At 31.8% G+C, this 25151-nt stretch overlaps 5 protein-coding genes across 5 annotated transcripts; 3 read left to right on the top strand and 2 right to left on the bottom strand.

Moving 5' to 3' along the window:
- Window positions 1-1239: 1239 nt before the first annotated feature.
- Window positions 1240-7845, top strand: PGO_050380 (SET domain protein; the record flags this gene model as incomplete). The annotated part of the gene is made up of 1 exon (XM_028686416.1): window positions 1240-7845. The coding sequence occupies one exon, from the start codon at window positions 1240-1242 to the stop codon at window positions 7843-7845; it is 6606 nt and encodes a 2201-aa protein (XP_028542217.1).
- Window positions 7846-9355: 1510 nt separating this feature from the next.
- Window positions 9356-11052, bottom strand: PGO_050370 (protein disulfide isomerase; the record flags this gene model as incomplete). Its single annotated transcript, XM_028686415.1, has 2 exons — window positions 9356-10631; window positions 10880-11052. The coding sequence occupies 2 exons, from the start codon at window positions 11050-11052 to the stop codon at window positions 9356-9358; spliced, it is 1449 nt and encodes a 482-aa protein (XP_028542216.1).
- Window positions 11053-14062: 3010 nt separating this feature from the next.
- On the top strand, window positions 14063-15595 carry PGO_050360 (rhomboid protease ROM3; the record flags this gene model as incomplete). Its single annotated transcript, XM_028686414.1, has 4 exons — window positions 14063-14187; window positions 14321-14449; window positions 14774-15214; window positions 15487-15595. The coding sequence occupies 4 exons, from the start codon at window positions 14063-14065 to the stop codon at window positions 15593-15595; spliced, it is 804 nt and encodes a 267-aa protein (XP_028542215.1).
- Window positions 15596-16287: 692 nt separating this feature from the next.
- PGO_050350 (hypothetical protein, conserved) lies at window positions 16288-19317 on the bottom strand (the record flags this gene model as incomplete). Its single annotated transcript, XM_028686413.1, has 1 exon — window positions 16288-19317. One exon carries the CDS (start codon window positions 19315-19317, stop codon window positions 16288-16290), a length of 3030 nt encoding a protein of 1009 aa, XP_028542214.1.
- Window positions 19318-20399: 1082 nt separating this feature from the next.
- PGO_050340 (leucine--tRNA ligase) lies at window positions 20400-24749 on the top strand (the record flags this gene model as incomplete). Its single annotated transcript, XM_028686412.1, has 1 exon — window positions 20400-24749. The coding sequence occupies one exon, from the start codon at window positions 20400-20402 to the stop codon at window positions 24747-24749; it is 4350 nt and encodes a 1449-aa protein (XP_028542213.1).
- Between the last annotated feature and the right edge of the window lie 402 nt (window positions 24750-25151).

Here is a 25151-nt window from a genome sequence, read left to right as displayed (position 1 = left end):
GAAAAAAAATAAAATAAAAAAAGCATAAATTTACATGAAATTCTTTTAATATTTTTATTATTGAACGAAACGGAAAAGATAATTTATAAAGGTGGGGATTTTCCCATCTCTGTGGCCCTAATTAAATATTCTCTTATTCATCATAATTATAACTTTTTTTTTTTTTTTTTTTTTAAGAAGCCTTTTTTTTTTTAAGATTTTTACGGGAACAAATAAGTAAAAAAAAGTATATAAATACATATATACGTATATTTTCCCATCGAAAGCTAAGCAACTGAAAAAACCGTGATAATGAAGTAGTAAATTACACTAAATTTTGTTATTATCATGATTTTTTTTTTTTTTTTTTAATTTTTTCACGACGCTTTTATTCTGTTATTATATTTTTTTTTTCTTATTTATTTATTTATCCTAAATATTAAAAAAAAAAAAAAAAAGGGGGGGGGGGACATAGAAATATATTATTTTTTTTTTGTCCCCAGTGGAGAATCACAGATGTTTTTTTTTTTTTTTTTTTTTTTTTTTTTTTTTACAAATTTTTTTTTTTTTTTTTTTTTTTTTTTTTTTTTTTTTTTTTTTTTTTAAAAAATTTAAAAAAAAAAAAAAAAAGGGGGGGGGGGGACATAGAAATATATTAGTCTTCTTTTGTCCCCAGTGGAGAATCACAGATGTTTTTTTTTTTTTTTTTTTATTTTTTTTTGTTTACATAAGCGTCATCCGTGCATGAACCCGTGAACATACGAATATATTTATTTATATAAGTGGGGTTAATATACATATTCTATAATAACTCCTTAGGGATTTGGTAGAAAGGGGAAATAAATACGAATAAAAATGCTTCATGAAAAAAAAGGGAGGACCAACAGTTTGTAACATATGTTGTATGTACACGGTATAGTACATTATATGAATATATGTATTCATATGCATAGATACGTAGGTGCACAGATTGCATATATATGTAGATACATAGGTGCATATACATGTACTCATATGCAATGCCAATCCGTTTATTTACCTAACCTAGCTTTTGTTTTCTCCTCCATTTGCTTCTCATCCATTTTAAAGATCAAACACAACATTGTGGTAGTCTAACAGAGTCCCACTATACTACATTGAACTAAGATACAAAAAAAAAAAAAAAAAAAAAAAAAAAATGTTACGTATACGATAAATATATTCATAAAATTATTTTGAAGAAATCGTTAAACCATAAATTTAAAAAAAAAAAAAAAAAAAATGAAAGAGAAGGGGGACGAGGTAGAGAGAGAGAGCGAAAATGAAAAGGGCAACAGTAAAGACATCGGTAGTTATAGCAGTGGTGATAAAAACTGCGAAGAGAGTTCCCACAAAAGTTGTTTCAGCAATCAAAGGGGGAATAAGGTAGGGAATGAGGTAGAGAATAAGATGGGTAATAAGATACATAATAAAATGAACAGTGGAACATGTAGTGATCGTGATAACGGGATTGGAGATGGGTGCAACACTATTGAGGATGACACGGACAGTCCTAAGATTGATGAAATTAGAGAAAAGATGAATGAGAGAAAAACCAGAAATTTCTTCAATCGGGAAAACGATGAAGAGGTACACTCTCAGGAAGTTAACCAGAGAGACGAACAACATGTGCAGAAAAAATTCAATGAAAAAATGGATGATGAAGGAAGAAAGGCAATAACGTGTAAGATAATAAATCATTTTGAAGGAGGTGATGAAATGAAAATTGCAGCAGAGGGAGAAATTATTATGTGTGATGAACTAGATTGTAGTGATAAAAATCAAGAGATTCCCAAGAATAATAGTAATAATATAATTGGAACAGAAATAGGAAGAAAGAATCAATTATCCAATGACGATTTGGTACAGTTGTCCATAAAATCTATTCAGAGGAATGATAATATCAGTCATAGTTTTCCTATGGAAGGGGAAATCTCTAGTGTTAACACTTCGACAGCACGTATTAGTGTTGTAAATAAGATTGAAAATGTAGATAAAATTGAGCATGTTCAAAAATGTGAAATCATTGCATCCTCTCTTCAGAGGGAAGAAATCAGTCATATAAAAAATGACAACGGTGATGAGCACAGCTTGGTGCAGAAGGTGGAAGTGAAAAAATTGAAAAAGAGAGGAAACCCAAACTTTTTTAAAAGAGGAACGAATATGAAAGGTGGCAATAATGAAGAAATAGGAGAAGAGCAAGCCATAGCAAAGTTAGGGAATAATAGTAAACTATTTACCGTTGGAAGGAACATAAGCATGAATAAAGTGGGACGGAAAAAGGGAAGGAGGGAAAAGAACGTGAACACGAGCAACAGTACAAATGTGGATTGTGGAAATTCATTTCGAATTAATAACGGATGTAATATCATAAAAGAGAACAACAATGTTAATGATGGTGGTGATAATAACAACAGTAACCATAATTATGTCAATATTAATAGCGGCAGCAATAACGGTAGCAATAATAATCCGCTCAATTTTGAGAAAAACATTATGAACAAAACAGGTGAAAGAGGAAAAAGAAAATTGCGCAGAGGGAGGATGAAGCAGAAAAAAAAAATTCCTCGAAAGAAGAGATCTCGATGCACATTAAATGGAAATAGTTCAAGTGATAAATTTATATATGAAACAACTCATTCTCTAAATAGTAAATTAAAAAATGAGAAAAAAAATTATTTAAAAGATATGTTGTACTATAACCATAATGATGATAACACTGATACTTGTGGCGGTGAGGTGGTACATGAAATGGATAAAAAATTCTCTAACATCAAAATTTCTAAACATTTTTTCTTAAAAATGGATGATGATGATGATGATGATGATGATGATGATGAAGAGGAAGAGGAAGAAGCGGAGGAGGAGGAGGAGGAGGAAGAGACGGAAGAAGAAAAAGCAGAAGAAAAAGAAGAACATGAAGAAGAAGAAAAAAAAAAGAAAAGAAAAGAAAAAGAACATGAACAAGGAGAAGAAGAAATAAAAGAAGATAGAAAAAAAAAAGATACTTTTGATGATGCCCAATCTAGTAAACAGAGTTCAATGTCCTCCAATTGGATTAAACAAAATGTTCCAAAAAAAATCATTATCTTAGATGAGCGTGCTTGTGGTTGGAGTGGTGACCATAGTGCTTCTAATGCTTCTAATGCTTCTAATGCTTCTAATGTTCCTAATGCTCATAATGGCCCAAGTGGCTGTAAGGGTGATAACACCAATAGTGACACGAAAAGTGAGAGTAACCCATGTGGGGGAAATAAACTAAAGAAGAAAATTTTGAACAACGAAGAAAGTATTGCTTTATTAAACCTTGTTAAGGAAGTAAATATGAAACGATTAAATTTCAGTTACATCGTTTCGAGTAAAGATACTCTCATGGAACAGTTCATGTTGTATAATTTGTTTTCTTATGATATTACTATATTGAAAGGTGCTTTAAAATTTATATACACCTTTTGTTTATTTAAAAATTTAAGATTGTACTATCAAACTCAAAATAAAAATATATATATTGATGAAAAAGCCATATCAAATTGTAGAATAAAAGACAACCTGATTGATACGCACTCCATTATACTAGCCATGTATAATGATTATTGCAAGCACCTAAACAAAAATAAAATGCCCATTGATGATTTTATAAATTTGAATTATTTCAATATACATAATATAAAATTTGCTAAAAAAAATGTCGTTCAGCACAATAAAATGTATGAAGATATTATTCTCCCTGAAAAGGACAATCGAAAAATTAGTTCCATGTATAAATGTCTCCCCTATCTTTACTCCAGTTATTCGGATGAAGAAAAGAACTTGTCTAAGAATAAGAAGTGCGATGTCATGGATTGTGAGAGTGGTGCTGTAAAGATGGAAGAGAATTTTCTTCCCATGAGAAGGAGGGAGTGCAAAGAGGAGAAAGCAACCCTTAGCGGAATAACGAAGGAGGATCCAAATGGGCAGTTCGACAATCAGCCGGAGAAGCAGCTGGAGAAGCAGCCGAATGAATCATGCAAAGAGCACGGAAGAGAGTCAATAAAATATCCAGCATGTGAGTCCAAAAAAGAATCGGTTCCTTTAAATTGCGTGGTTAAGAATAACCATGTTGATTCTGAAAATCTAACGCAAGGTAATAAAACATCCGATGAGACCCATGACATGCAGGATATTCAGAAGAACGAGATAATAAACATTGCAAATGAGGCTAAGGATGGAAAGTGTTTACATGAATATAGCAAAGAGAAGAACTTGGCAAGTGATACAACATCCAAAGGGGAGTATCCACTGGGGATTTTAAGTAATCAGTGTGGTAGAGACCGATCGGAAGGAGCTACAGATGTAGAAAATGTGGTATGTGCTGAAAACGTGGGTGAAGAGAATCAATCTTGTTGGGATTCGCAAAAAATGAGGAAGAGGAAAGTTGTGCTTGGGATAGGAGCAGACGAGACTTTTGATTACACATGTAAGAAGCAAAGAGGAGTGTATGATGTTAAAAAAGAAGATGAGAATTGTGAGTTTAAAGTGCAGGAATCATCATCTGTGCAAGAGGAGAATCCAAAGAGAAGGACAGTTAATGACGTTTGTTTCAAAATGGAAAGGGTAGAAGCAGAACCCAATGGTGATAAGGACATGAGGGAAAAGGGTTCTATTTGTGAGTTGACAAAGAAATGTGATATTAAAAAAGAAAAGAAGGAAAATATTTTTAAAGAAGAAGAAGAAGAAGAAAAAAAAAAAAAAAAAAAAAAACATAAAAGTAAAGAAATGGATCTTTTAGGGGTTCGAGTGAAAAATGAAGAGAGGGGAGAATATGTGAATGAGAAGAAGAAGTGTATCCAGATGAGTGGGAATGATACAGGCATTGGTGTTGATTCAGGAAATACAAGAATGAAAGGTGAGTATAACATTATAGGTGATGAACCTTTTGCTCCAGATGGAAGAGATTATAATAAATGTTTAGAGGATAAGGAAACCGAATCGATAATGAATGGAGAGTTGGGAGTGTACAAAAAAAAATGGATATTACGAAACAGAAGTATAAAAAAAGAGAAAGAAATAAAAAGGAGTAAATTAGGAAGACCGTGTAAGAAAAATGGTTCCTCGAAAGTAGGAATGAAAAGAGGAAGAAAGAAATATTTTTGCAACAATAATCTTTCGCTTATGAAAAATAGAGGAACGAGAAGAGGTCGCATTGCATCGAAGAGGACAAGAAAGAAGAGTGAAGAAAAAATGACAAAAAATGAATTTCATTTTAAAAAAAGGAATTCAGAATATGATGATTCTACTGAATATGGCGAAGATGTAAATGAATTGGAAAACGTGAATGTTATGCTTTTGGAAAGGATAAAGCATAATTACAAAATGATAATGGAAAATGACAAGCTGAATAAGAAAAAAAAGGAAGAGAAGATGTCTCTGATGAATGGTGGTGGTGGTGGAAGTGGAAGTGGTAATGGCAGAGGTAACGGCAGAGGTAACGGCAGTGGCAGTGGCAATGGTGGTAATAATGGGAACGCGTGTAATTCTACGCTTGGGAAAACAGAATGTGGTTTAAGTTTTAAGAACATTCAGCATGCTGAAAGAAGCAGCAATAATAACAATGGGGTAGGAGGTGGAGGCGTGGGAAGTGGGGTTGTTGGAGCTAGTGTTGAAGGACGTGATTACGATTGCAGTATGAAGAGCGGATGCAATAAGAACAATAATGTCGAGTGCAATGATTACAAAGAGAGTGATAGTAAGAATGTCAAAATGGAAGAGTGTGAATGGGGAGGAAGAGGTGTGGGGATGTATATGAATAATAGCGAGCTGACAGAAAAGGAAAAAAAGCACATGTTGAGTGTAGATTGGTTATATAATAACAATTTTAATATTTTGGATATCAAGGTAAATACACATTTTTCTCACAATTATCATATATCATTATTTTTTTTATGTAAATATACATCATATAATTTGTTTTTACACCCCATAAATAAGAATGAACATATTGTATCATCAATAATTTTAAATTCCAAAAATGAATTGCTAACGGATAATGGGAATTTTTTTGTTTTAAGATATTTGTTATCTTTTTTAAGTAATAAAATTTCTAGTTTGAGAAAATGTTATGCCAATGCTTTGTACAATTCATATTTGTTGCAAATGCCTATACGGATTTTTCGTCATAACAATTTAAAAACAAAATATAGTCCAAATTATGGAATTCGATATGATGGAATATACAAAATCGTGAATGCTTTTACTACCAATGATTATTCTACTTCAGAATATAAGAGAGATATTCTCTATGTCTTTAAGAGGCTTTATGTGGATAAATGTTTCATTCCTCGTAGTTGTCGATTTTATGATAACCAATCAGAAATGAAGAAATACTTAATTGAGAAAAACTCCGTTTCTATTAATGTTTTTAGGAACAAGGAAATTATAATGACTTTGACTGTGCCGTACTTGAAGAATTACAAATCCACGACGTTTATGAATTTTAATCACATATATAAGTTTATCAGACGCAAGTGCATCAGGGAGAAGCTGGCCCCAGAATGGGTTAGGAGAGACGTGCGCATGTATGAGGAATGCAAGCGGCACTTGCGACATGAGGAGATGCAGAAGAGGGATGACAATCGGGATGATAACAGGGATGAGAACAGGGATGATAACCAAGATCAAATGCAGAATAAGATGCAGAATAAGATGCAGGATAAGATGCAGGATAAGATGCAGGATAAGATGCAGCTGGGGATGCATGACAAAGGGTCGAAAATTGGACGGAGTAAAGTGGAAGAATATCCATTTTGGTGCAGAGGGAAGTATCTGCCATTGGTACTGACCCTAGAAACATTGAACTTTGAAAAGGAAATAAAGGAAAATCCAAGTATTATTCGAACGAAAAATTTTAAAAATATAGAAATATCTATTAGAAAAACCGATATCCCAATAAATTGTGAAATGGCAAAGAGACCAGCTCATTTATTCATACCTATAAAAAGTAAAGAAGCTATAGGAGCATATATTGAATTGAAGAAACCTTTTGATGATACATGGAATCCATATGAAGATTTATCTGCTGGGAAAGAAAAGTTTAAAATTCCAGTTGAAAATGTAGTAGATGATTCATTACCTCCCATGAATTTCACTTATGTAAATAAAACATTATTTTTTTCAAGACTTCCACCTTATAATTTATTACCATTGTGTTCTGGTTGTGCACCGCAAAATTACAGTAAAAAAGAATATGATGAAATATATATAAATGGATATTGTAAAGGATTACGTCATAAAAAAACAAATAAAGTTTATTGTGATGGAAATAAGAGTTATGATATTAATGACTTTAATGTTTTAGCTGCATGTTCAGGTAATTGCTTATGCGATCCTGTAAAATGCACAAATAAATTTCCTGAAGGATTACATTATCCTGTTAAGGTAGTAAAAACGCGAGATATTGGATGGGACATTGTTTCATCATCACATATAAAAGCGAATTCTTTAATTATGCATTATGTAGGAGAAATTACTACAAGAAAGGAAATGATTTCTCGAGAACATGAATATGATAAGAAAGGTTATTTTAATTATTTTATAGAAACAGCTGAGGTTGATGAAACTTATACTGACGATTGGAAAATTCCTTGTATTGATGCTTTATTCATTTCAAATGTAGCTAGATTTTTAAACCATTCCTGTGAGCCTAATGTTAATGTTATTACAATTTGGCGTGGAGATAACTATCCCTCTGTTGGCATCTTTGCATCTAGAGACATAAAACCGGATGAACCCTTGAAATATCACTACGGGATTAATTACAAAAATATTAAGTGCATGTGTAATTCGAAGAACTGCAAAGGATACATCGGGTAACGTCGTCTCTCCCCTGTGTGTGTAGCGGTTGGTATATGCAGTGGTTCATTTGAAGCGAATCATTTTCATGGGATCAATATTTTGCCTTGTTTTATTCCGTTACCTGTAAACTCTCTTTTGTTACACTTTCAATGTGTCATATTGTATTAGGCCATATTTTTACTTTTTTTTTTTTTTTTTTTTTACCGTGGCAGTTTGTGCATATCTCTTTCACTTTTAAAAACAATCCTCTCTTCCTCATATTAGAACCCAAAACTTTTCTCCACGTTTTCAATGTTAACATTAATTTTGTACGTTACACACACGTCTTTGTGGATGTGTTATGTATATATATATATATATATACACACCTTATGTTCACATTTTACACAAATGGGTGCTTGAAAATGGAAAAGCAGAAAGTCGCGGAGAGACTTAAAACCTACGCAGGTAAGACATGCACGTGCTTAAAGTTCATAAATTCGTGGGTTCATGGGTTCCTGTTTGTGCGTTAATATGGATATTATATGCAAGTGCTTTCACGTAGACATTTCAGCGTGGACGTGGCTGAAAATGTAGTAGAGGAAGCACAACTGAAATATATCGAAATGCATTTTTATGCATTTTGGGAAAAAAAAAAAAAAAAAAAAGGAAAAAGGAAAAAGAAACTTATTCAGCAAAAAATACATGCGCTCCCCAAATGTGATCTAAAATTTATGAGTTTGCAAAAAATGTTTTTTTTTTTTGTGCAAGCTCTAGATGTGTAAATTGTCGTCCACACAAAGATGGAAAACGCAGATCAGATCATCCCCTCTTTTTTTTTTTTCTTCTTATTTTTTTTTTTTGTTGTAAAGCTTGTGGCTTTGATGGACATTCAATCATCCGTTCATTCGTTTGTTCAATCATCTGTTCATTCGTTTGTTCAATCATCCGTTCATTCGTTTGTTCAATCATCCGTTCATTCGTTTACTTGTGTACCATGTACAGATGTAAACGCCGAATGTATGTATAAATAATATGGGTTCTGAAAATCTGAATATTCATGGGGAAAAGGGGAGAAGTGCCGATAGTAGCAAATGTCAATCAGCAACCATGTATACTGTTCCGATTATTGTGAATTATAAGAGGTAGTGATAATCGTGTACATTTTGTTCAAAATAATTTTTCTCTAATAGGATAAGATTTAACTCTTCTATTTGTGAATCATAAGTGTTTTTTTTTTTTTTTTTTATTTTTTTTTTTTTCATTTCTTCTCTTCCCTTCTCTTTCCACATTGTGCTGTTTGAAGGTCCAACTGATAAATCCACATAATGTCGTTTATGCACATCCCGTAGCAAATACCTTTACATGTTCATGAATAATTTTACCGGGATATGTTATTTGAATAAATCTCACAAGCACCGGATGTGTAAAAAATGAATGAATAATACATTTCCCAATCTGATTAATTATTCTCCATTGAAACTGATTGTGGCCCAGCTGCAACTACGAGTAACCAACTGCGACTGCGCGCATCCAAGTGCAAAATAACTTACAGTTCATCTGTACTTCCATCTTCAAACTCCGGAACTCCTTCCACAGATATGGGTGTGTTAGTTGCGTGTTTATTGAGAAAATCTACGAACCCCTTTAAGGATCTTTCTCCCTCATAAGGTAAAGGTATCTTCGAACCTGCCTTAACAAAAAAGATGGTTGGGAATCCTGACCATTCGAAATCTTTAATTGGTGTTTCATTAAGAGTTCCATCCATTTTTGCAACAATTATGGAATCATATTTTTTTAATTTTCTTCCAAGATCTTCATAAACTGGTTCTAATTTTTTACAATGACCACACCATGGAGCATAAATTTCAATGAGTACATCTTTTCCACTTTTTAAAACAACATCTATGAAAGAATTTCCAACTACAATTTTAACAGGTGCATTATTATCATCTTCTGGGATTGGTTCTGATTTTAAGGATTTTTCAATTTTTCCTTCTTCTACATCTTTAAAAAATGTGACAATAGATTTATGGTTATGTAAGGATTCTTTTGGGTTGGGTAGTAAATATCGACCTTCACTAGATTGATAAGCTAAACCTGGAAAGTCATTCAATCCTAATGATGCTCTGGCATGATCTGCATATTCTGGTATGTTGAGAAGGACAAAATGTGTTTTCTTTCTTAATTCAGATGCGGCTAATCTAACTTCTTCTTTTATTTCATTATACTGTTCAGAAGTAGCACATACCCAAACTAATTCTTTAGGACTTTCCGCATAGAATCGATAATTTTCAGTGTTTATTTCTCCAAATAATGGAAAAGATTCAGTAGATACAAATTCGCTTAGTGGTGTTTTTTCATCGTATTCAACTTTGTTTTCATCTTTTCTATAACAAAAAATTTTATTATGTTTATCATTTTTTTTAACAAAAAATTTTGCAATTTCACGATTCTTATCCCCTACTTCATTAAATTGTTTATACAATTCATTATCTTCAGATGTATATTCAAGATAAAATGCTACAGAGATGTTTTTTTCTTTTAACACATCTTCAATATTTGTGGTAATTTCACTAAATACGGGCCCAGTCATCTGTTGCAACCAATCTACGATTGATTGTGCTGTTCTTCCTCCTCCATAATTTACACGATTCTTTTTATTAAACATGATCATCGTTGGATATCCTGTGATTCCATATTCTTGTGCTAATGCATTTTCAGTAGTTGCATCTATACTGGCTAACTTTATTTCACTCTTGTTATCTGCTAGGATTTTAGCAGCTTCGTTGTATTCTGGAATTAGTCTCTTGCAGTGACCACACCTGTGAGATTTACATTTATATGAGCGTATGTGTGTGATTGTGTAAGATGGTATTTTACATGTATGTTCATAAATGTGCATGCAAAGGTGTGTTTTCCCTTGCATGGATATTCTTGGAATTGTTTAGGAATTCGGTTTCATTTAATTCCTGGAATGCACCTTATCATACATACTCATATACACATCAGGGGTGTGTAAACATTTTTACCACTTTTTTTTTTTTTTTTTCTTTTGCATGCAAAATCTTACCATGGGGCAAAAAACATAACCAAAACGATGTTATTCTTCGTGATAAAATTATTTAATTCTCCATCGTGTATGCTCGTCACAAACTCGTTAAAGAGATCTTCATGAGCACGTGCATAATTGTAAAGAACAAAGGGACTTAAGAATAAAAAGAACAATAAAAATTTCGTATTCATCTTATGAGCCAATTCGTGTGAAGTATAAAAATGTGTACGACACGTTTCTGAAGGGGATATACTATGTTTGGTGGGGTGTTGGTGGAATAATAGGAAAAAAAAAAAAAAAAAAAAAAAAAATGAGAATGGGTATGGTTTTACGTGGAACAGGTGGAATTACATGAATTATGTGCGTTGTGTGAGTTCAAAAATTATCCAATTTGACTTTAAAAGAATTATTTTCTTTTTTCTGAGCTCTCATTTCGTTAACCAATCTTAGCTGTGTTGGTATTGTTGGAAAGTGGTAATATAGCACACGCGTAAATGTGTTTACCAATTTTTTATTCAATTTACCTGAACAAGCAAGGTGAAAAAGGAAAAGAAAAAAAAAAAAAAAAAAAGGGGGAAAAGGGGGTACCAATTATAATATATCTATAATGGTAACAAAAAATGGCATAAACACATTATGGTAAGTTGTGAGGGAGGGGGGGGGTATAACTCATCCCAAGTGTCGATAATTATGACTATATAAATAACCTAAATTTTAAGTATGTTGGTTTTTTTTAAGTTACAGATATGTTATTAATTTTATAAATAAAATAAAATAATAATAAAAGAAGAAGGAATTGGGGAATACAAACAAACGTGTACTTAATTATGAAATTGAGGGGGGGATGGAAAAAAAAAAAAAAAAAAGCTACACTTACTGCTGTGTGCTGTATGTAACAATGTTTTGCTTATACTGAGAAGGGTGCCTAACTTGGGTTTTTTTTTTTTTTTTTTTTTTTTTTTTTTTTTTTTTTTTTTTTTTTTTCCCTTTCTTATCATGTATGAATACATATGAACGCATACATAATGTATTTTTTCGTATTATACACAAATACCACAATGCATACTGCCCATGTGCACGATGTTATATATATGAGATCGTGGGTGTGATTAACCCCGAACTGCCAACCCAGGTGATAACTTACGTGTGTCGAATTCACAGGGATCAACATTGAGTTATGATGCACATGTATAATGTATTGTTTTACCCATATATATATGATGCCTTAAAAAAGAAAAAAGAAATTCCACATTTTATAAGTAATTGATTCTAAGCATATGTAGCGGAACCATTTTATATACACCCCATTTTGCATGTATATAATGTTAGGCTGCGTAAGTTACATGTTTAAATTGGGGAAGGAAAAAAAAGAAAAAAAAAAAGAAGAGGTACCTCAATTGTATTTTTAAGGCACATTCTTGTATTGGGATTATCGAATGACAAAGAGTGAAAATGTGAAAGACCAAGGGATAAATGGGAATAACAGAATAATGAGACTGGCACACGTGACATATGAATAAGGAAGAAATAGTTGCATTTGAGTAACCCTAGAAAAAAAATTAAATTAAAATAAAGAAGAATATATAAAAAGTTCCCAAAATGAACAAGCTCTTATATAAAGAATTGTGCACCCAGGAAAAGTAAAAACACAACAACGTATGTTTTTCTTCACATTTGATTTGAATGCAATTTTGCAATTGTGAGATTTTTTTTTATTATTTTTTTTCATTGTTGCTTGTAAGGAGATTTTCGTTTTACACCAAAATTATTGTCAAATTATTGGAGGAGAATGGTGTGTAAAAAAAGTGGGGACTTTTAGTATAATCCCATGATTTAGTAACACATGTGTTTTATTTATACTCTTTAACAATTTATGTATTGTCATTGCTGATAAAACCATTCATGCGTGCAGCTATTTGGAGGATGTGTACACATCCTTTCATAAGATGAAAAACAAAAATAGAGGAACATAACTTTATTTGAAAAAAGAAAAAAAAAAAAAAAAAAAAAAAAACTATTCCCCTTGTTGATTCGTGTGCATAAAGCGACATTTTTGCTGGGCAAATCTGTATCCTTTTTTTACATAATTTTTAATTTAATGTCATTTATGAATTTTTTTTTTTTTTTTTTTTTTTTAAGAATTTTAAATGCAACCAAGATGAGTGAGATACCACACTATAATGAGAATTTACTTGCTACCTCACTTGATATAAACTAAATAAATATCATTTGAAGAAAAGACGAAAGAACTATTTTGCCTTTTTTTTTTTTTTTTTTTCAACTATTATGTAAAGACGTGGTATACAAAATAAATGTATCTCGTCATATTGGGGAGTAGTAAACGAAACCGGCTGACTAGGTACAATGGAATTTAGTAAAAAAAAAAAAAAAAAAAAGAAAAGGAAAAGAAAAAGAAAAAAGAGCCTTTTTATTACGGCTTAACCAGATTATATGTACGTTGTTGTTCTTGGAAAACTTACTACCTTTACGCCCTTTTGAGACAATTCGATTTTTTTGAGAAGATCAAAAACATAAAGGGACTTGAATTAGTTGCCATTCGGAGTAATGGATATGGTCATATCACATTGACACGCGGTTTTATGTATTTTTCCATTTTAAATTCTTTCTTTTAGTTATTATAGAAAGCTCGTTCATGTTTGTATTTAAGGAGATGGATCAAATGGGTGGGTAAGGAAAACAGGAAATGCGTGTATTTACAAAGATTTTTTTTTTTTTTTTTTTTTTTTTTTTTCTACTCATTTCTCATTCGCGATTATAACGAGCATGCAAAATGTGCAACGGTAAATTTCACGCATACACCAAGTTAGCAAGTTCACACCAGTGCATTACCATAATCGAATTGGAAATTTTTCATGAGGTTGTGTATTCTACACATATAAAATAGATGAAAAGACAGTTTTGCAATAGATTTAATGTCCATTGCAATTACAAGTATACTCATTTGTATGTGTACAACATATGTGTATATTAAATGTATATATAAATTAGTATATAAATGTGTGTGATGACTGTATTGCATTGATTTAATCTTCCCCCTGTTCACCAAAAATGCAAGTACGAATAATGTCTAATCTTGTAAACAAAAAATAAAATAACCCCTCATAGTATGTATAAAAAGATATGTAATTTTGTATATCATTTGATCCCTTCATTTTATATATAATATAAAAATTGAGGAAAATGTTACGAGAAAATTTACAAAATGAAAATGATGTCAATGAGGTGAATGAAAATATTCCCTTAGTGGGCAGAAATAAAAAAGATACATTTTATGACATGCTTATGCCTGATATATCCTTAAATAAGTAAATATGTTTTGTTATAGACATATCTTCGAAATAAATTTTATGAGAGAGAGATTCGCATGATGATTTTATTTGTATATGTCACTTCGAATGGAATTCATCCGTTGTTTATATCCTTGTTACATCATTGCAGAATCATTGTCTGGATAAGTTTAGCTCAAGTTATCATTTACATTTTGAGTTGTCTTTTGAGTGAAAATTTATTGGCACCCAATGTAGAGATATTGATGTTCCTAGGTGCTACTTATGGGCCCTCCATTAAGTACAATGCATAGAAGCAGTTATACACTTTTTTCCAAAAAGGCGTATACGTGTTTCTTCCTTTATAATTCAGAACATGTTTTTAGTTTGGAACGACGTTGTGCTTTTTCTGTTATTCCATGTGTTCATAAATATATTAACACATGAATGAGCACGCGTGCATGTATATGTAAATATGTTCACATATTTACATATTTGCACATTTGCATATTTGCATATTTTGTATATTTATATGTGCAAATACATAAACGTATAAAATATATGACACATGCACGCACACAATGCACACACACACCGTCACTCGGGCAAAACCCCACCTGAACAGACAGGGAGAATTGTGGAGACTATTATTTCCAATTTTTCTGCACGCAAATTGGTGGCATTTAATAATAAACATAATATGTATACTAAATTTAGGGCTAGTAATTGAAGGCAAATACAAGAGAGGGAAATTTTCCCTCTTATATATCATGTCAGGGTTTATTGGAAATACATTAACGACAATTTGTAATCCATGCCAGCTAGCCGTTGGAGCATCAACAAGTGGCTTCGGATTAATTGGATGTTCCATTCTTGAAATATTTTTAGCTTGGAATAATTTATCAAGAAAGGCTAAGAAGTACTATATTTTTAATGTATTTATATTTTTGCTATTTTTTTTGTTTCTTAGTTTTTCTCCAACTGTTGATTTTTTTGGACACATTGGAGGATTTCTCTGTGGGGCTTTTTTCGCTTGTCATTACAACAAGTTTATAGGATACGATTTGTATGACTTCCCAGTTTTCAGAAGCGACAATTTCGAACAATTTATGCGCGCTAAGATTCAAAATCGATCATGCAGAAAGAGAGAGAAATGGAGAAATATATATATATATATATATATATATATATAGAGAGAGAGAGAGAGAGAGAGAAAAGACAACTTTGAAATCTGCTCACCAGAACATATGCTACCATAACTTTTCACTATTATAAAATTCACACTTCCCCGTCCTTTTTTTTTTTTTTTTTTTTTTTTTTTTTCCTCTTATTCTTCAGCTTTCAAAAGTCCCTATATTACAGCTTTTCATCCATTTGTGTCATAATTGTTTTATACTTGCCAATTCGACTATTTGTTACAGATATGCCATGCAGGCTTTATCATTAGTTTTATGCGAATTTTTTTTTTTTGCTTTAAACATGTTTTATTTTGCCCTTTATGAGATGAAAATGAGTCTGAGTGGTGTTGGAGAAAAAGAAGCAGACGCTAGAGAAGTAGATGAAACGACACAACTACTGAAATAAGCCCCATCGGATGGAACCAAATCGAGCTATTCGTCATAACCATCGTATGGATAGGAATACCCTCCTGAGTTGGGTTTCACGAAAGTTATGTCTACAAACGGTCACCGAATCCTTGAGCCGGAACGGGAGAATTACAAAATTCGGGGCACAGATATGTAGTAAAAAAAAAAAAAAAAATTAATAAATTAGCAAATTAGTAAGTCAACAAATTAGTAAATCAACAAATCAACAAATCAACAAATCAACAAATCAACAAATCAACAAATCAACAAATCAACAAATCAACAAATCAACAAATCAACAAATCAACAAATCAACAAATCAACAAATCAACAAATCAACAAATCAACAAATCAACAAATCAACAAATCAACAAATCAACAAATCAACAAATCAACAAATCAACAAATCAACAAATCAACAAGGCAACAAAGCAACAAATCAACAAGGCAACAAAGCAACAAATCAACAAATCAACAAATTAATAAATATGAAGGTGGGCACTTCTCACCATCACAAATGAAAGGATGCAAATAAAAAGAAGACTGAATTTAATCATGGACACGACGTGACCATGGGTGCAGAAGTTCGCATTTTCTTTAAAAATCTAGAAATAGAAAAGTGTGATAGATGGTTCCCTTCTATGGTACCTCTAATAAGAGCTGAAACGCTTGTTCTTTTTTCATCGGATATATGATCCATTTTAAAAACTTCTTTCAAGAATGGAAGGTAAACATCTTCCCATCTTGTCATTTCATTTAAACAAAGCATAAAAATAGAGGATGGACGAAGAAATTCACCAGCATATAAGAAATCAAATGGATGTTTTTTCCTTTTTATTTGTTTTCTAATTCTTCTTTGATTGTTTATAGTTATAATAGAATTTTCCCACTGAATTAATTTCTTTAAAACATGATGAAGGTTAAACATTGACTCGTTCATTTGTGCACATGGAGATTCTACAAACATATCTGTTCGAAATGGAAATGACAAGATGTATGAAATTGTCATTTTAGTCACGTTTAAAGATTCTTCACGAGTGTCACTAAAGATGTGTGGTAAAATTATTCTTAAAAATAAATAATAAAGAAAAATCGGTTCTGAGGACGACATTATTTTTTTTTTTAAAATTTCGTTCATATCACCTTTTTCTAACATAACATGGATTTTATTACTTCTTTTCTGGTCATTTGAAAAATTTAGCTTTTCCAAAAATATATAAAATGTTCTCTCGAATATATCTACTGATTTGTCGATAGTGTACTTATATGAATCTTTGTGTAATTTAACTGATGAAGTGATAGTACAAGTTCCATTTTCTGTTAACGGGGTTCCTTCAAGGGATACACTTTCTTGCATGAGCTTCACAAGGAAGAAACATTCGCATATTGAACTAAGCTCATATAAAGTGAAATTTTCATTCATGTCATAATGTTGATTATTTTTGTCATGAAAATGAAGATATTCATCTTTACATTTTGAAGTATTCATAAAATTGAGTAAATGATCGGATACATAATTAACCCGGCTGATAAGAGTATTTAGTTCTTCACTTTTGTCGTTCGTTTGATTGTATTGATAATCTTGGTTGAGATATTTTACTTCGTTTTGAGGTTTTTCATAATTATCAATGAACACATCAATAGTGTGCGAAAAAATTTTTTCAAAAAATAAAATAAAAGATTGGTCATGTAGCAATTTTGGCTTAAATAGTGATGTACGAATGAATGATTTGAATATGTATGGAAAATACCTCGGGTTTCCTGAATTTCGGTGATTTGATTGGTTTGATTGGTTTGATTGGTTTGATTGATTCGATTGATTCGATTGATTTGATTGGTTTGATTGATTCGATTGATTCGGCCGATTTGACTCCTTTCTGATTATTTTTTTGGTTGTCGAAATTTGTAAAGAATCCTCGTTCGCACGTTCTTCATTGAGATAACTAAAACTCTTGTTTTTGTATAGTAATATATTTAACAGATGCGATATTTTATCTACCATATGATTTCTATTTGGAATTCTTGATCGAACAACTCCTTTGTAAATTTTTTTTTTTTTTTTTAATTTTTCATTTATTACTGTGTCATCCCACCAATTGGAGAATAAAGTGAAATGGCAGTAGGATGTCAAAACGAGGTATCTTTGGATATACTCGACCTCGTTACAAGTATTTGATATGTAATAGTCATTCGTTCTTATAACTATATTTATCATAGATTTTGTTGATAAGAAATTTCTATACCTTTTATCGAAATTCGTTTTGGAATGTTTTCCCTCCGTCTTCTTCTCCTTCTTCATTTCCTTCGTCTCCTTCTTCTCCTTGTTGTGCTCCATCTGTGTTTCTGCATGTAGTTCTTCGTTTGGATCTAAAATAATATAATCATTTTTAGTAAAATTAAGTAGCACATTCGAGTATAGAAGTAAGGTGTCGAATGGATTCACGTAAGATGTACATGTGTGTATATACCTTTTAACTAATAAATTGAATTCATTGTCATAGAAACTCGTTTTTACAAAAATTTCCTGCATTTTGATTAACTCATCTGCATTATTTACAAGTTTGGGTTCTATATCCTTTTTTAAGTTGTTATTAAAATAATGCATGTACTTTTTGAATACTGTATGCAATGCAAGCATATTAGTACGGTTGGAAGAACACATAACCGATTCAGTTAAATAATTCAGAAGAATTACAAAATTGCTTTTGATGCATGAGTTCCTATGGAGAAATTTGAAAAAAGAATCGTTAAAAAGGTACTTGGAAAGCAATATACCAATTACCCGGTCGTACATGTTTTTCTCACTTAGGTGTTTTATTATGCAGTAGCACTGAATAACTTTTTCTTCTTCATTTCTTGTGTGTATAAGTATTTTATGGATTAAATTTCGATACAATTTCATATCTACTATGTTATATATGCAGGATAACTCGAAAATGTTGAACAAATAAGAATATTGCTTATGCTTAATGGTGAAATTTGTGTACTCCTTTAGTAAGCATCTAATTTTGCTCGTACATATGAATTTTTTTTTCTTTTCTTTTTCAATATCGTGTTTATGTAGGATTGATAAGGTTAAGAAATCAAGAAAGCCGCTACTCGTGTGTTCTTTTTCAAGTGCCAGTTGGTCTATTAAAAGGATCATTTTTTCTGCCTCCTTTCCTGCCTCCTTTCCTGCCTCTTTTCCTGCCTCTTTCTCTGCATCTTTTACTGTCTCTTCTCTCGTTCTGTTTATCAGCGCTTGCGTTACTCTCCTTTCATCAGGGAGCTCCTTGGGTGGTGATAAGTTACCTACTCGACGTCTTACCTCACCATTTGGAAGGTTCACATGAGACATACTTTGCATCATCCCATCTTGAATTTTGTATTCTCTGTATGTTCCTACTTCTGATAAACTCCTTTTTTTCACCTCTGAATTTGTTTCACTACCAGCACATTCTATTGCATTGTTTTTTTTTTTCCTTGTCGAGAACTTCATGTAATTCTTTTTGGTGACTCCAGCATGATTTACACACTGATTGAATCTATAACATTTGCCACATCTGATGATGTTGTTCGATAGCCATTTTTGTAATATCTTCATGAATACACTCCCTTTTAAGTTAATTGAACTTTCTTATGACATATGATAAGTATTAAATTGATTCTTAATCTGAATGAAGGAAAAAAAGAAAAAATGCCAATTTATTTGGTAGAGGGGAGGCGCGCTGTTTAGAGGCCTTGGGTGGGGCAAGCAATGCCAACATCACGGTTTTGCATTATCTCAATTTTGTATTATCTCAATTTTGTATTATCTCAATTTTGTGCTATCTCAATTTTGTGCTATCTCAATTTTGTGCTATCTCAATTTTGTGTTATCTCAATTTTGTGTTATCTCAATTTTGTGTCATCTCAATTTTGTATTATCTCAATTTTGTATCATCATGGTTTTCTGACTTGACAGGTTTGCTATAATTTTTTTTATTTTCTGAACACGCCGTGGCGTTGGTCGGGACGTTTGCACAACAAATTGGAGAAATAGATAGGGGCAAGAAAAAAAAAAAAAAAAAAAAAAAGATGCAGCCCTTTATGATTTTTATTACTTCATTTATTTTTTATTTTATTTTTTTCCTCTACTTTTGCCTGTGCATATATCCTTCGCTAAACATATTTGCAATTTGATGAAATTTGACGTGTACACACAATTTCAGCCTTTTTCCCTTCTTTTTTTTTTTTTTTTTTTTTTCTTTTTTGATAGATCTTCAGAAATTGACATAACACTATGTTGTTGTTGTTCTTCTAATTGTTGAGTTCATGTGACTATGGGCTTATACCTACACGCTGATGAGAAGAATAAGAAGACTATTTTTGAGAGAAGTTTTTCCTCCCGTGCCTTTTTTTTTTTTTCATTAACACTTACTATATATATTTTTAAGAAGATTACACAAAACATACTCAATGTGAGGGACAAATATGGTATAAATAAGAAAGAAGAAAAAAGAAGGTGCACCTCATGGGGGTTGTTTTGTGAATCGTTCGTCTTCCATTCTGTTTATTCTTCTCCTTTTTTAACCTATTTTTGCCCATTTTTGCCCATTTTTGCCCATTTTTGCCCATTTTTGCATATTTTTTCATATATATATATTTTTTTCTCCGCTAGAGCATTACACATAACATGTCTGTGGCATGCCATTCAGCTTAATTCTAACAATTGTCATATACTACTTACTGGTATGTAAAAAGGATAATAATGTGTTTTCAATAAAAATTCCATTTAAAGATGGTACTTATTCGTTCGTACACCCAGGTCATGGTATGACCTTTACAAGAAATGGGAAAAGGAAAAGATATGTGTATAGGGTAAAAGCATATGATTTTAGATCCATCGAGAGGAAATGGCAAATCGTGTGGAATTCAAAGAGACTGTTGGATAGAGACTTTGAACAATTCAACAAACAGTTTGTGGGAAAAAATATTGGGAACGACAGGAGTGATTCAGAGGAAGATTTCCAAAAAGAAGGGAGAGACGAAAGTAGTGATGCTGAAGAGAACTTCAAAATAAAAGGAAGAGATGAAAATGGTGAAGGAAGAAAATTGAGAAGAAAGTTTTACATCTTGGATATGTTTCCATACCCATCAGCCCAAGGACTTCACATGGGTCATATTCTCTGCTTTACAATAACAGATGTGATTAGTAAATTCAAACGTATGAACGATCATTGTGTTTTTCACCCTATCGGATGGGATAGTTTCGGATTACCATGTGACAGATTATCAATGAAATTGAAAGTAGATCCAAGAATAATTATAAAGAAGAATATTTTGAATTTTAAAAAGCAGCTAATAAAGTTAGGATTTCTGTTTAATTGGGATGAAGAAATTAACACATGTGATGAAAGTTTTTATAAATGGACTCAGTGGATTATCATACAAATGTATATGAACAGATTAGGATATAAAAAGAAGTCTTATGTAAATTGGTCAAAAAGAATTAATTGTGTAATTTCAAATGATGAGATGAAAAATGAAATGAATAATTTAGAATTTTTAAAAATTAAAAAAATGAAATTATTACAATGGTATCTTAGGATTACTAAATATGCAAATAGACTAATTGATGATTTGAAACTTATCAACTGGCCAGAGAAAATAAAAAATATGCAAATTAATTGGATAGGTGAAAAAAAAGGAATAATTATAAAAGCTAGAATTATACTTTTTGACGAATGGGTTAATCAGACATTTTTATATGAACGTTCATGTAAGTTCATGACGCATGTTCATTACAGTAGCATCTACAGAAATGTAGAACTCACGCTTTTGTTTAATTATTTGTATTCGCATGAAATAGATGATGCACCTTTGCATGGTGTTTCTCGCTATGAATTCTTTTCCTCATTCGTAAGAGGGTTAGAAGAGGATGACGCTTCCTCTTTAGCTACCTATCAGATGCACTCAAAGTGGCCTGATCGTGATGTGAAGGAGAAAAAGGGACTAAAAGATGTGGATCATACAGAAGACAAGTTAGATGATTTTTTACATCCGATTCATCTTGATTGTAATCGTGAGAATTATGAGGTACAAAAGGAGGAGGAGGAGGGTGAAGTATGGAATTTACTAAGTGAGGTAGAACCAAGTTTCCACAGGATATGCTCTTTATGGGAAAGTTCAGAAAAAGACCAGAGTAAAAATAAAAAAGAAGATTTATTAAAAGTGGAAAGCTATAAAATAGAAAATGAGAAAGATTTGTATGTGAAAATATTTTTAAATTATAAAGAAGCCATTTTTCAGAGAGATAAAATTCTAATCAGTGTTAACCACCCGAACATCAAGCAAATTGTAAATAAAAGAAAATATTTATTAAACTTCGTGAGAAAAACGGTTAAACAGAGCGATAATGAGAGACTAAAAAATGAAAGTATTTATTTCACGGGTTCGGTTATTTACAACCCTATAATCAATCAGTATATTCCTATATTTGTATGTGCATTCATATTAGAAAATAATAGGAATATTCTTTTTGTGAAAAAGGGAAATGTCACACAAGTGAGTGAAACTAGACAAAGGGAATTGACTCACAACTTCTTGCGTGCATCTAATTATGGCAAAAGAAAAAGTGTTTATAATTTGAGGGATTGGCTTTTTTCGAGACAGAGGTATTGGGGAGAACCTTTTCCATTTCTTTTCCCAGTGAGAAGCACAAAAGAGAATGAGGAGTTGAAATCATTGGAGGCGAAGCCAAATGCATCGAGGGAGGAATCTCCTCATATGGAAAATGCTACCCACTCGAATGACAACTCCTCCACCCCAAAGAAAGAATCCACCAATGACTCCAACATTGAAATTAAAAATATCTGCAATTCATTGGATAGTGACATATACATAGACAATATTCCTGTACATCTACCAAAGTTTGATAAAAGAATATATGAAGTTAGTAAAAGCAAAAATAAAAGTTATACGCCTGTCCTTTCGAGATTTAAAAAATGGATTTTTCAAAAAAAAAATAATGTTATGTACAAGAGAGAATGTGATATAATGCCTCAGTGGGCTGGATCTAGTTGGTATTACTTAAGATACTTGGATTCGAAAAATAAAGAACAAATTTTTGATAAAGGAAAAGTAAAATTGTGGCTTCCTGTTGATTTATACGTTGGAGGAAGTGAACATGCTGTGCTACATTTGCTTTATGCAAGATTCTTCCACAAGTTTTTGTATGACCTCAAATTGGTTAATCATAAAGAACCCTTTCAGCAATTGTTTAATCAAGGGATCTTGCTTAGTGCAACATCATTTTTTGTTTACACCACACGCATGGGTAATCTGATTAGCTACTCTGCTGTTTTGCGTGAGCAAACACAAAACGGGAGAGGTGCATCACGTGGGGTCATACATGACAGATGTGCAGATACAAACACGGGCTCTAGTGGAAGTAGCAGGTGCAGTGATAGTAGTAATTGCAGTGATAGTAGCACTTGCAGTGATAGTAGAAGTTGCATCACCAGTAGAAGTAACAATGGCGATGCAAAAGGTGAACTTAACATGGGTGCTAAAGAAGGGAGTGAGAATGGGACTGAAATAGAGCATCCCGAAATGAACCATTCGCATGAGAGAAATATGAAAAATAAAAATGGTAGAGGCGAAGAGACAGATGCGCTTTGTGTAGAAAAGGAAAAAGAAAAAGAAATAAATAATGCAATAGAAAAAATGATAAGAGGAATTAAACCAATAATGGTAGGGAAGAAATACAAAAAGTATCAAATTGATGAAGAATATGTAATTCAAAGAGAAGGAAAATATTATTTAAAGAAATATCCAGATATTGAAGTTAAAGCAATTTTTGAAAAAATGTCTAAATCGAAAGGTAACACAGTTAATCCGAATGATGTAGTGAAGAAATATGGGTCGGATTGTTTACGTTTACACATTCTATTTTTAGGACCCATAGATCAAAATAAAAAATGGAATTTAAAAGGAATAAAAGGAACCTTTAAGTTCTTGAACAAATTGTATAATTTTTTTATAAAAACAAGAGAAACGACGAATGTCAAGAGGGATGAGAAGATGGGAAAATTTGGAAAGAAGAAGGAACCAAGTGAAAGTAAAATTGTTTCTTCTAATGTTCAGATAGGGGAAGACCAACATAATGAACGAAAAGGAACTGTTAATTTAGAAATAAATGAAAACAAGAATGATATGTATGAAACAGAATCTAATACTGTGGGGTACTATAACAATAACGATATAATTTGCTTATCTTGTATGAGAAAAAAAAGAAATAAACAATTAATCCTGAAGTTTGATAAAATTAGAAGTGGGAAAGGGCATGATGAGAGAGATAGAAAAATGTTTGAAGAAAAAGTAGTATTATTAAAAAAGTATTTTCATAAATTGAAAAGTGAAGATCATTTATCGAAAGAACTATCAAGCATTATAATAAAAAAGAAAAACAAGGAAATTGAAAAGGAAAAAAAAGAAAAAGCAAATTATTACATCAATAAAATAACTACATGTATAAATACTATGAAGCTAAACACGGCTGTGTCTTTTTTTATGATGTTTTTCAATGAGATAAAAAATTGGGATTATGTACCTTTAAAGATCTTTTTAATATTTATTAAATTATTATATCCATTTTGCCCACACATTTGTGAAGAATTTTGGTTTTATTATTTGAAAAAGTACAAAAAGGAGAAAAAAAAGCATATTTGCTATTTTTGTAATTCCAAATTAATGTTCTTTTCCAGGTGGCCATCACTGTTTCAATTGAAGGAAGAGAAATTGAACAGGCTGTCCATTAGATTGAATAATAAGCACGTGGCCTTTATTGATATTGACACATCTGAAGTTTCGAACAAATCGAGGGATTGTGAAAATGTGAAGAAACACCCCGATTATGCGAATCATTCACAAAATGTCATACGAGAGGCCACAAATGTGATACGGGGTCGAATCGAAAAAGAAAATAAAAGAGGGAAAAAACTTGTCAACGTTGTGTATATTCCAAATCGAGTAATAAACTTTGTAATGAAATGAGGCACAGCTGGGGAGGCGTGAAAATGGGAAGAGTAAAAATGGGGAGGAATAAAAATGGAAAGAAGTGAAAAGTGTGAAAAAAGAATGACAATTTCGCCGGTTATTTATCCCTCTCCTATATGGGGCCAACCATTGGATCCCTGAAACAATTGTGAGCAACTTTTCCCTTGTATATGCACACACACACACACACACACACACACACAAAAAAAAAAAAAAAAGAAAAAAAGAAAAGAAAAAAAGAAAAGAACGGCATAGAGATGATGCCCCTTTGGGAACATTTTTTTTTTTTTTTTTTTTGCCTGAAAAATTTAGATCAAACAAATACGACCCTGTGATGAATGGATCGATGGGAAGAGATAGACTTTTTCTCCTGGGAAAGTTCTCCTGATAGGAGGGGGT

This window comes from Plasmodium gonderi (genome assembly GCF_002157705.1).
Source record: "Plasmodium gonderi DNA, contig: Chr05, whole genome shotgun sequence".
In the NCBI taxonomy this organism is placed as follows: Eukaryota; Apicomplexa; class Aconoidasida; order Haemosporida; family Plasmodiidae; genus Plasmodium; species Plasmodium gonderi.
Note: the sequence above shows the minus strand (reverse complement) of the source record. Positions and strands in the feature narration are given on the sequence as shown.